The sequence below is a fragment of the Pseudorca crassidens genome, chromosome 6, assembly GCF_039906515.1.
Source record: "Pseudorca crassidens isolate mPseCra1 chromosome 6, mPseCra1.hap1, whole genome shotgun sequence".
Lineage (NCBI taxonomy): Eukaryota > Metazoa > Chordata > Mammalia > Artiodactyla > Delphinidae > Pseudorca > Pseudorca crassidens.
In genome coordinates, this window is record NC_090301.1 from 29,286,373 (window position 1) to 29,299,295 (window position 12,923).

The 12,923-nt window shown below is 42.6% G+C and overlaps 1 protein-coding gene across 1 annotated transcript in view; it reads right to left on the bottom strand.

The window, feature by feature from the left end:
- Positions 1-2,790: 2,790 nt before the first annotated feature.
- FASTKD2 (FAST kinase domains 2) overlaps positions 2,791-12,923 on the bottom strand; it is a 53,042-nt gene continuing 42,909 nt past the window's right edge. Inside the window, exon 12 of the mRNA XM_067740851.1 lies at positions 2,791-2,820. Within this exon, the coding sequence (XP_067596952.1) occupies positions 2,806-2,820 (15 nt within the window). The 3' untranslated portion in view covers positions 2,791-2,805. The remainder of the gene's footprint in view (positions 2,821-12,923) is intronic.

Below are 12,923 nucleotides of genomic sequence, written 5' to 3' on the forward strand. Positions count from 1 at the left end.
TGCCATTTAGTCTGTACATTCTGAATAGCTCTATGTATCTATTCTGTGGATTGTTCATGCATATACATGCACCTAGTTGAATATAAAATCGTGAAAAGGAAGAACACACATGAACTTCAAGACAGGGGTTTCCTTTGAGGGGGGAGAGGAATGGGCTTGGAAAAATCCTTCCCAACTCTGTTTAGAGTGTTTCGTTCTTACCGTCACTTCCCCATAAAAAATCTGAAGTAAACATGACAAAATACCAGCGTTTATTAAATCATGGTAGGTGGTAACAGTGTTTGTCGTATTGCTCTCTATACTTTCCTGTATGTTAGATACATTTCTTAATAATAAGGGAAAATAAAGGAAAGCAGAAAGCACTTAGAAGACCTGATTTGTTAAATATACTCTATGTGATCAAAACAGATCTCCCTCATCAGTCAGAACGAATGCACAGACACTATAAGCGTACATTTTCACAGACACTATATTCATCCATCAGAGACCAAACTAAATTGGAAGTTAAGAAGCCTGAGTTCACCTCTCTGAGACCAGGTCTTACTTTTCCCACTGGCTTCCTTTTAAGGATACAGTAAACGTTGCAGTGTTTATCCGAACAGATCCTGCCTGGGCGCTGGAAACCTTCAGAGGTGCATTTATGTTTGCAGGTCACAGGGATGCAATTTAGTCCACAGAAGCAATAATTTAAATAAAGGCACCCCAATGACCTATGCAGAGTAAACAATCTCACAAATAGTCCTATTTTATGGTTATTAATAGGCACGTGACATGCTACTGCTGATAAGATGCTTTGAATTCCTGAGGGGGAGAAATGATTATAAAATATTACCATACTTTTTTCCCCTATTTTTGGAATCAGTGGCATTTTAATAGCTGCCGTAATTTTGGTTACACTGTAAAGTCACCCATAAATCATTTATGAAGCTACCCAGACATCTGTCTCCTGCATTAGGTAATTAGTTTAGACCAAGTTATGGTGAATGACGTATATTTGTTTGACCATCTGCCTCCATAATATAGCTGGCTTTCAGGACTTGGCTCTTGTTCTGTCATATCATCAGTATTCACTGCATAGGTATATTACCCAAAGTTCCGCTTCTATTCTCTGATCATTTGTATCTTAACTCCTTCCATTAAGATTTACAGAGCAGACCCACAACTAACACAAGGGAGATTTAGTTTTAGAGAGACTTAGGGGATGTAATCAAATCCCTTTATAGATAGACTGGTCAAATAGTTACAAATGGCTGTTTTTATATGTGATGTGTTTTTCCTAAATCAACAAATCTTATTATACATTATACACCACAATAACAATGACAACTGAGAGTGGGGCTCTGAAACAACTCTGAAGTTCAGGGCCAATGTCAGACATTTCTTCTGGGGAAGAACAATAGTTCTCAGGATAGTGCCGTGAGACCAGCTTTGAAATCAGCTTGAATTTCCTGTTATAGTCAAAACTGCTTCACACATGTTGGTATAGCAGCCTTTCTTGCTCCTTGTTCTATAAGCCTAGTAAAAGTGGACTATCAGGTTATTCACAAGGGGTTAGTTTGTTGAAAAAAAAAAACAAAAAAGAAAGAGGGAGGGGGGAGTGAGTCTTATTTTCCAGAAGACTTGAGCTATAGAATACAATGTGTGAGTGTGTGTGTGTGTGTGTGTGTGTTAATCTGAGACTTGGTTTTCCATAATAACATTCAAACGTCACTTTGTTAAGGCATTATTTCTATTTTCAATTGCCATATTGCTGTTCCTACCTTACCAAGAATTATGGGTGAATAATTCATCCTAATTTTCACTTCTCTTTATTTTCTACATTTTTTTAATAAGAAGCACATATTAATTCTATAAGTAGAATAAAGAGGCACTTTAATTCAAGAATGTTTTAAGATTTGCCAAAATATTGTGGTTTCATCACATAATTTTATTTCTTTGTTATCTGGTTCTATCACTCACAGAGGTAATGTGATAGTAACTGGGAATTCCTTTATATCCACTGCTTTGCTGCAAATTTTAGGAAACTATGTCATACTAGCTACAAATTCACTATTTTGCCCCTGTTGTTACTAGGAGATTACAACACTATGGCAAATGTTAACAAGTAGCAAAGCAAATGTAAACACCATTTGCTCTGCTGATACTTTAATAGGCTTCCTTTGCTGTAAGGTCTCTTGACACCATAACATGATGGATATGTAGATATCACTTAAATAGCAAATAACAATATAATGCAAGTGGATCAATAATTAGATCCCCACAAATTTAATATACTATAAGATTCAACTAAAATAAAGAGTGAAACAGTAAAGTGTGATTTTATCTACTAGAATAGACCAGGATGAATAGATAAATACACGTTTTAAAAGTCAACAACCATAGAATCACAGGCATTCTTAACTGTGCTATATTTTTTTCTTCAAGGCCTTATTCAAATTTTACCTCTCCCCTGAGGCTTTTCCTGTTATTTCTAGAATGGTCTCTCCTTCCCTGGCTTTTTCCATAATTGTGTCATTTTATTATAGCACTCACCACGCCTCATACTGTATTGTCCCCTCATTGAGGGATGTCATAATTATGCATATTTTGACATTTCTGAAATTGAGATGCCTCTTATAATTTGTACGTATCTAATGTGGTGCTGTTTTCCCTTCTTCTTTCCCTCCTGCACCCTCCAATCAGCTCTCATTAAATCAGTGGAACGATTTACAATTGATCAAGCCTGGGAATAGCCTTACAACCCACTTACCTGGAGGACAGGTAGCACATCTGTTGATTCTTGTGTTCTCTAAGAAAATACAGTGCTTACAGGATAGTGACCTGGGGGAAATGAAATTAATAACCTCAGGCTCTCTTAGACTAAGAGAAGAGGAGAATTTGAAAGAGGTGACCACCATCAAGAGGAATCTATATAATTGGATATATGTAATTATATAATTGGATTTATATAATTGGAGTCCTATCCAACAATTTCTCCTTCATCTCTCCAAATTTACATTAGTGTTCTAAGTCTCAATCTCGAATGCTTCTGTGATATTGCGTTAGTCTATATGGCAGCAAACAAATCAGACTTCACCTATTTTATGTAAGTGACAAAGTTCAATGCCCCAGCTTGCTTTTCTTTCTCTAATGGACACTGTGCTGAACCATCCAGAGGCCTCCACAATCTCAGGACTGAAGCACTTATATCCCAGCTGCTAGGAGTGTTGGTTGCTGCCAACTCAATATTGAATCCTGCTGCAGAGATTGGTTTTTGTTAAAGAAAACTGCTTAACCTAAATTTGCATCACCTTCCTTCCTGGGAGCAGCCCACATCGAATGACTGTCAATGATATAAAGGCCATGCCCCCTGCCCTAATTTCGAACCATATTGCAGAAGCACCCCAGCTCCAGAGCAAGCCATGGGATTGGCTGGGGTCTTGGTCATAAATGCATCACAGTTCAATTTCTTCCTCTACTCACTCCTGATTCCTTCTCTTTCCCACAAGAGTCTATCCAGAGATTACTGTCACCCAAGGAACCTGATCTGTGACAGTTGGTGCATTAGAAGTGGTCCCAAAAAGTGAGTCAAAGATAAGATTTTGGAGCTGGACCACCCATGAGCCAGTTAATAATAATAACCCCTGTCATTGACGGTAGGTAAAGCATGGATACGACCTAGCATGTGGCAAAACTTCCACTGGTGGTGAACTGGGATGGCATGCTAGCAAAATGGAATGTTTAGCCTGTCTAGTAAATGAGGCATTTGCCAAACACAGAGGAAAGAGTAATAATAAGGGTAATTCATCACCAATTAAAGACTAAGTGTGAAAGCCAAAGCCTGCTTTGCAAAGTGACTCTATCTCCTGCCACTGGAGGACAGACAAAACTGAGAATCAAGCCCAAGACCTATAAGAACAAGAGTAGCATTAACTCCCAATAATTCAGTATCTATTGTGGCTCTGATTCACCAAGACCAAGACTCTGATTAGCAAAGGATGGGACCTTGAGACTTGAGATGGAGATATCAGAGTTGATGCACTCAACAATCTTGAGTCCCCAGATGCCCTCAACCCCTCTGTGGAAGTGACTTCCTCCTCCCTGTTAAAGGCTTATGTCCCCTCCTGATGGAAGACAAAGCAGAGAGAACCTGCCCTTGCAAGACAACATGGACTCTATTCAGCATCTTCCCTCACCTCCCCTTCTGGGCACTCAAATAACTAGAATTAAGTCACAAGAAAATTTGGCCTGGGAAGAGCTGGGCATGCTAAGGGAGGGATGGGGTCCTAGGCCAAAGGAGCTATGGTGCCGGGACAATGTGTACTGCCGGGACAGGGACCAGGAGAGTATGTGTGAGACTGAATGCTAAGGATTAAGGGGGTGGGTGGAATATAAAGGCAGATAAGGGAGAATTTATAGGTACAAGAGTAGTATAGAATTTAACACTTGGCAAGGACCCAACTGGACAGTGATAATAGGTTACTAGGAGGGTTCTCAGGAGCTTAGAGAAAGCAATGGCCCACACTAAGCGATGTAGAAATACTGTGCCATATGGCTGAAGGAAGGATTAAAAGCGTCAGAAAAGTAAGCAATAATGGGTATACCAGGTAAACTTGAAAAATCCACCAGATGACTCAGATCCACAAGAAGGCCCAGAAAGCATACTACTTAACAAAACAAGAAGGAATTCACTGGTGCAGAGGGCAGCAGCGTTGTTGAGACTCTATGCGGCGGCCAACCTCTGTAGATCCTACCTGACTGTAGGGGATATCATCACAAAATTGAGCTCCCTGGTAGCTATGGGGATCATTGGATCCCCCAAAAATAAAGATGAGGGAGCGAGCGGCACTTAGTCATCTGAAGCAAAGTGGGTGCAATTATTGCAATGAGCAGCAAGGACAGAGTGGCAGCCAAGGGGGGGCTGGCCCTTGGAAAGCTGTAAGGATGCTTAGAAGAATAAGACATCCCTAGAGATGACAGACAGACGTAGGGGCTACAATTTACTCCACTAAACTTCCCCTTATAATTGTCTCCTAGAGAAAGAGGACCACTAGGACATCAAATGAGCTGCTCCCAGGACATACATGAAGAAGGTAGATCTGAATGTCTTGAGAGGAAGACTGCAGTAGATGCTGTGTGATGCCCCCCGGCTCCTCGTTTTCAGGACTGAAGTACTCACTCCCGCAGCTGCTAAGTCCGTCGGCAACTGACAGCTCATAACTGAGTCCCTGACTAGAGACTGTCCTCTGCGGAGAGAGCCATTGCACCCAACTTCACACCCCGCCCTGACCCCGGGTGCACACGTTGCATGACTGGTCAGTGAGGAAACAGAAAGGCCCATCTTCTTTACCCTAATTGGGACAAATATGCAAATAATATAGCTATTCTAGATCCAAATCTCTCCTTGGACTCATCCGAGGCCTTTTTTTTGTGACTGTCTCACAGCCCAACTTTTCTCTCTGCCGTATCTTTCCTCCTTCACCTATCACAGATGCTGATCCCAAGAGCATCCCCCAGTAAGTTTTCTGCACGCAAATCTCTGCTCCAAGTCTGCTTCATGGAGAGCCTGACGTGCCACACTTCCCCCTCACCACAACTGACATCAGCACTTTCTAAATATATGTCTTTGGACTTGCTGGAGCAGAAACACCTTGAGAAAAAAAAAAAAGTATATTTCTCAGTTTTGACCCCATACCTACAAGATCACAATCTTCGTGGATGGGCCCCAAGAGTGTGTATTTTTTAAAGCTCTCTAGATGAATTCTGTTTTGTAGCTTAATTTGGGAATGACTACTACATCAAGAAGTCAGACTCAAATCAACCTGTGATGTATATCTTACCTCATCTCCCTGTTCCAGCGTACTACAGAATGGAGAAGCAACAATGGTCAAAAGTTGGGTACCAGCTAAATAAAACATGGGGAGCTGGGGCTTCCGTGGTGGCGCAGTGGTTGAGAGTCTGCCTGCCGATGCAAGGGATGTGGGTTCGTGCCCCGGTCCGGGAAGATCCCACATGCCGCAAAGCGGCTGGACTCGTGAGCCATGGCCGCTGAGCCTGCGCGTCTGGAGCCTGTGCTCCGCAACGGGAGCGGCCACAGCAGTGAGAGGCCCGCGTACCGCAAAAAAAAAAAACCCCAAAAACATGGGGAGCTAATGTCAGTTCTCAGGAGCAGCCAGTATGCTTTTGACTATTGGACACTGTGACTATTGCAACTCCTCACATTTCCTCCTTTACTCAGGAAGGCAAAGCAGGGTTTGTAGCCAACCTCTGGCTTTTAAGAGAACCTTCTCATTTGTGTTTCCAAATGTTAACTTCATCCCTGGCTGTCTCTCATTTTTGCAATCCAATTCCCCTTTCACCCCGATTTCCTCCTCTATTTCTTGTCATAGTTTACATTTCACAAATTACTGTTGGCACCCTAAAACCCATTTTTGGCTCTTGTGAGGAACAAGTGGAGAATCGATTAAATGGGGGAGAAAGAGAAAAAGGATCAAGTTCGTGCTACGTGCAGAGGCACTCGTGGATGTACAGGACTTGAATTATTATAGACTATCACGAGCTGCTTTTATCAGACTGTTACTTTTTTATTTTATTTAGATGTTGGGGGTAGGAGTTTAGTAATTAATTAATTTATTTTTGCTGTGTTGGGTCTTTGTTTCTGTGCGAGGGCTTTCTCTAGTTGTGGCAAGCGGGGGCCACTCTTCATCGCGGTGCGCGGGCCTCTCACTATCGCGGCCTCTCTTGTTGCGGAGCACAGGCTCCAGACGCGCAGGCTCAGCAGTCGTGGCTCACGGGCCCAGTTGCTCCGCGGCATGTGGGATCCTCCCAGACCAGGGCTCGAACCCGTGTGCCCTGCATTAGCAGGCAGATTCTCAACCACTACGCCACCAGGGAAGCCCCAGACTGTTATTTTAGAATGAGAATTTACCACTGAGCTTTTTTCTTAACATTGGACAGTTACATTTGCAATATGTATACCAAGGTGAAAGCGTGAGGAGGACCTTGGCTGGTGTGTACTCGTTGCCCTAACTGAAGGTTTGAGTTTCACTGTTTGTCCTCAGGCATGACCAGGTCCCCCTGCCTGGCATCGGTCCTTCAGACCCAGGACGTCACAACATCTGTACACTGGCAGCCAGTCGGGTGGAGATGGTGGCAAGGGCAGGGCTGAGGGATATGTTTAGAAGTCATCCTTGCCTTGTCCACAGAGTGATATTTATTGTAATTGTAGATCCCTAAATTCCCATCTGATTCTGTTCTTTTTCTACCCAGTAGCCCCTGTGTGTTATATTAAGATTCCGTGTCACGGGAGGGAAAGTGAAAAGCTTTCTCTGGAACAAATCTGGAATGGAAACCTAATTTTTTTTTTTTAAGGATGAATAAATGTCCTTAATGAAAGTGCCAAAGTCTGACATTACATCCCTAATTATAAGTTTTTTCTCTTCTTCTGTAGTTGGTAATTACTTGGAAGAATAAAGCTATGGTTTCCAAATGTATCAGAATTTTAGAAATACAGCTTGCACAGGTTGAACTTTATTTTTTCCTCTCTGGAAGGTAAATGATCATGATTAATAGCAATTCCACTGGGGGACTCCTGGGCCACTTGACCCACTAAGGAAAAATGAGAAAATAAAATCAAGCTAAAATGCATTTATCTTCATTTCAAGAGTATGTGTTATTCGCCTCTATTTATTTAACGGTATGTTCTATCGGTCTTTGGCTGGGCTTACCTAATATTCTTGTGCCTCCTAGAAGATGTGCAATGGCCCAGCTTCATTTTAGAGCTTTCTCTGGACTAAGCTTATCATTCAACCTGGCTTCTCACCCTCAGGTGCCCTCTGGTCCTTTAGAGACATCTGCCTATGACAGGGAAGCAAGCGTGGGCCCTGTGGTCCATACCTCAAGGCTTCTTGCTTAAGCCCACAAAAGGGCTTGGCTGTATGTTAGTGCTACCCTAGTCAGCTTGCAAGAGTTGAGAAATCGGAACCCAGAGGAGTATTAGGGCACAGGATAAACTCCTTCCTTAAGCACAAGCAATTTTTGAGAATATTGGCCAATATTTACCTGGTTAATCTGGAGAAAAAAATATAGCCCCACCTTCACGTGGCATGTTATTGTTCATAACAAACTTTCACAATATCATTCATGGGGTCTAATGATAAAACTGTGAAGGAGGAGGAACGGGTGCTGTCATTCTCTTTACACGACCACCTTCCTTGCCTCAACCCCTGGACACTAGTGCCTCTTGGGCTCTGATATTTACGGATTTATATTTAAGATACACAAAATAATTAACTAGTTTTCTTGATCAGCCTAGTAGGGTTGCTAAAATATCGTCTTCACATCCTTCTGGATAGGATGACCACTTCAAGGCCTCAGCTTTCTCATCTTAAAAATAAGGGGTTAGGGCTTCCCTGGTGGTGCAGTGGTTGAGAGTCCGCCTGCCGATACAGGGGACACAGGTTCGTGCCCCAGTCCGGGAAGATCCCACATGCCGCAGAGTGGCTGGGCCCGTGAGCCATGGCTGCTGAGCCTGCGCATCTGGAGCCTGTGCTCCGCAGCGGGAGAGGCCACAACAGTGAGAGGCCCGCGTACCGCAAAAAAATAAATAAATAAATAAATAAATAAAATAAGGGGTTAGCATATGATATCACTTTTAGGTGGAATCTAAAATATGACACAAATGAACTTATTTACGAAACAGACTCGCAGACATAAGAGAACAGACTTGTGGTTGCCAAGGAGCGGGGGGCGGTGGGGGAGGGATGGATTGGGAGTTTGGGATCAGTCTCTAATTTTTTAATAAATAAAAAAAATAAAGTATATACCCTTGGGAAACTCTCAGACACGTGCACAAAGGAATATGAACAAAGATGCCTATGAAAGCATTGCCAGTAGTAATGGAAAAGTCAGAACAACACAAATGTTCATTAACAGGGTAATTGATAAATAAGTTGTGATATTATGTTTTAAATAAAGGGCTGGTATTGTAGGATTGCTTAGCATCCATCTAGCTCTAATACTCTACTGACCTATAAAAAGTCCTAACCAGAGTACAGACGTGAGCAGTCAACAGTGGAAAGCACGTGCCCACAACGGGAATAAGATGTAGGAAGTTCTCCCATAAACACAGAAGAGCTGTATTAACTGGACAGGTTATAGCCTGTAAAAGAAAATAAGAAATAAGGGCCTTGAAGCAGAGAGACAGCATGTGGTTGAGGCTATTAGTGATGCCACACAGACCATCTGGTCTGGGTGATCTGTCCATAAAATTTGTAATAGTGATGGGTTAAATTGGGTATATTAGGATATGTAGGGAAAGCATGAGTGAATCCAACTGGGGGGTGACTAAAGCAGATTATGCATTTCAAGATTGAACAGACATCCATACAGGAGAAGACCTGTTACTGACCATAAGATCTGGCTTCTGTGAGAATGGCAGAAAATTCCATTTTTCCATTTACCTTGCTGGCCTCCCTTCTCAGCCTCCTTTGCTGGCTTTTCCTCCTCTATTACAAACTCTAAGCACAGCTGTGCCACAGGGCTCAGTCCTGGGGCTTTCACTCATCTCTACCTGCCATCTATCCATAAGTTATCACATCTAGACTCACGACTTTCAATAGCATCTACATGATGAAGACTCCCGTATTTTTATCTGTAGATCTGACTGCTCCACCGAGCTTCGGTTTCATATACAATGGCTGATTAAGCATCTCAAACTTATCATGACCAAAATAGACTCATGATCTCCTCTCTAACTCCAGACCCTACCAACCCAAATCTCCTCCCTCCCCCTGTCTTCCAGTCTCAGCACCACCTTCCATTAGATGTTTAAACCTAAAAATCTATGCATCATCTATGATTCTTTTTCCCTCCACCTTGACAACCAGTTCACAAAACATCAGTCTCTGCCTATCAACATATGCTGAATCTATCCATTTTTCTCCATTTTCACTGCTATCATAATCCAAATTACCATCCTCTCCTGTCTAGAATACCTTGACAGTGGTTATAGTACCTCTGGTTGCCAGACACAGTATCTAGTCTGTAGGTGTAGATACTTGGCCATAGCTAGGTCAATCAGACTCCTCCCCCAGGAATTTGAATCTTAATCAGGAGGATACATAGAAGTCACCCTCTGTCATATTCCTATTTTAGGAAGCTAGTTGGAAATGAGTCACAACAATACTAGCACCATCAGGAGCCACCACAAGGGTTCCTGAAGCTGAGATTCTAGAACTCTCTTGGCATTGTTCCTCTGAAGCCTCATCATTTAGCTTTTCTTTTGGTTTGGTGAGCCACCCAGTATCCTCCCTAGGGAAAAACGCAGTGGAAAGTTTTCCTTGGGGGTCCCTGAAGATTCCACAAATGAGCTCTAGTTGGATGCCTGCCATGAGAGATGACCAAAAAAAAAAAAAAAAAACCTGAAGAGAACAGCACGAGTCCTGTTGTCAGTGAACAGGGGCTTCTGTATTTTATTCACTGCCATACCATTAGTGCCTAGTACAGTACCTCACCAATACTATACCATATTAACAAAGTGCATGTTAAATGAATGATTGAATGAATGTTATCCAGGCAAAGAAGGAGAGCAGAGAGTTCCAGACAGAAAAAGCATCACATTGAGATGAAAGACAACATCAAATATTAAAGAAACTAAAAAGAGGTCAGCCTGGATGTGGCCTAGAGAGCCAGAGGGGGATGGTTAAAAACAAAGTGGGAGCGAATACCAGTCAGTAGTCATGTACGATTATAAGCCTGGTAAAAGTGTGAACTTCATAGAGAAGGAAAAGGGTACACCTTTTAAAAATTTTAGGCAGGGGAGAAAATGATAAAAAATTGCATTCAGAAAGGACACTCTGGTTGCAATTTGGAGGTTTGGGTTGGAGAGGCGATGGACGGCAAATAAAGAGACCAGTTTAGAGTATGCTGAAGTAATCTAGGCAAGAGGTCTTGGTGGCTAGCCTAGGGTAGTAGTCGTGTATAGCGGTATTTGAGAGAGACTTTTAAGAGGTAAAACGATGGTGATGGAGAGCTAGCAGGTGGGGATGATGTCCTGATATCTGACTTGTCTGCCAAATGTGCAGAGATGCCATTGACTAAACTAGGGAACGTGGGGGAAGGAGCAGGTATCAAGGGAATGGCGATGAGTTGAGTTGTGGTTTCATGATGAGTTTAGGTTTCTACAGGACAAGCAAATGTAGAGTCCAGGAAGTATCTGGGGATATATGGGTCTGGAGCTAAGGGGATATATGTGAGTTGAAGATGTGGGTTAGGTAGTCATCAGCATAAAGATGTAATGAAGACATGGGAGTGAGTAAGACTAAGCAGCAAGGTAAGGTAAAGAATAGAAGGCCCAGGACAGAACCCTGGGGAGAGGAACACCAACACTTATTAACAGGTAGAAGAAGAGGACACTGGAAAGGAGTGGCTGCAAAGAATATTGGAAAGGAGTGGCTAGAAAAATAGGAGACACCGAAACGTTTTAAAAGCCAAGAAAGGGGAATATTTCAAGAGGAAGGAGCGGTTAAAAGCTGCTCTGAAATCAGGTGAGATAAGGACCTCAAGTCTGCATCGCATTTAGCAACAGGGGTATCTCTAGGACTACTTGAGAATGACGCCAATGAAGGAAATGGAAAGGAGTCAGCAGCAGTGGGTAAAAGGGAGGTGGCGGGCTGGGGGTAGAGTAGCGAAGTGAGGGCAGCACCTCACCTAGGAGTATCTCCTGGAAGGGAGTGGAAGGAAGGCAATTGTTGGAGAGGGATTTGGGGTTGTGGGAGGGTTCTGTATGTTTAAAATGCAGGCATGTGGGCATCTCTAGACAGTGAAGGGGAGGAGACAATAGGGGAAAGAGGGTTATAAACAGGAGATGGGACTGAAAGTGAAAGAGGTTCTAAATGCTTACAGGCAACCTCCTCTACTTCCCCGTAAACCATCTCTCATGTTTTCCAAGTAACCATTTCACAGTTTCCTACTCCCCCAAAATGCTTGACCTCCCTGCCCCCAGCCATTATCAACTGAAGATAGATAGCTTCTCAGAATTCATAGAGAAGACAGAGCCTTCAGACAGGAGCTCCCTGGACTTTTTGTTTCCAGGCCCATCTTCTGCTCCCTTCGCCCAGATGTGCTGAGAGAGGTTTTCTAACTCCTGTTTACGGCTGTTGCCCCACTTGCCTTCTCCCTCATCTTCACTCTACCTTTCAAACAGCCCCTACTTTGGGCCAAGTATGCACTAGGCTCAGGACACACAAAGCTGAAGATAAAGTTCTTCCCCCAAGGAGTTCAGAGTCTACTGGAGAAAAAGCTAGGTAACAATACCATAAAGTGGATAATATTGTCAGTGCTGTGGTAAAAGTTTGAATAACCCCACATGGTTCTTTTTGGACTCTCAGATAAGAAATCCTCCTAAACTTCCCAAGACTAGGCCCTCTCAATTCATCATCCCCAACTCATCAAGGATCATCACGCTAGCCCAACAGAAAAATGCCATTTTAACATTGCAGAAGAAAACAAAAACCCGAATTCTCTCAGGTGTATTTCACAAAATAGAAACAAACCTTCCTATTTTGAAATACAAATATACTCCTAGTATATTTTCTTTAGATAGTAAATAAACAAAGCACCCCATTCAATTTCAAATGTTGCCATCTATTTCTTGGTAGCGAATCTTAAGTGCCATGTTGCAGTGACAGGTTTGTGGAACAATACAGGGAAATCCTCAACATATATTCAGGCTTCCCTTGGATTTAGTTTGAGAGAGCATGTAAATATGATAGGCAATGTAATTACCACCATGTTGAGCTTTGCTACATTAAGAATGAAGTGTATTCAGGTGCAAATAACTGAAATGTATGAAATATTCAAATTGTATCAGCTTGAACATGACATTTGAAATATGTAGTTTCCAGTGGCTTCTCTCTCAGCAATGAACAGTCACCATCTGGGCA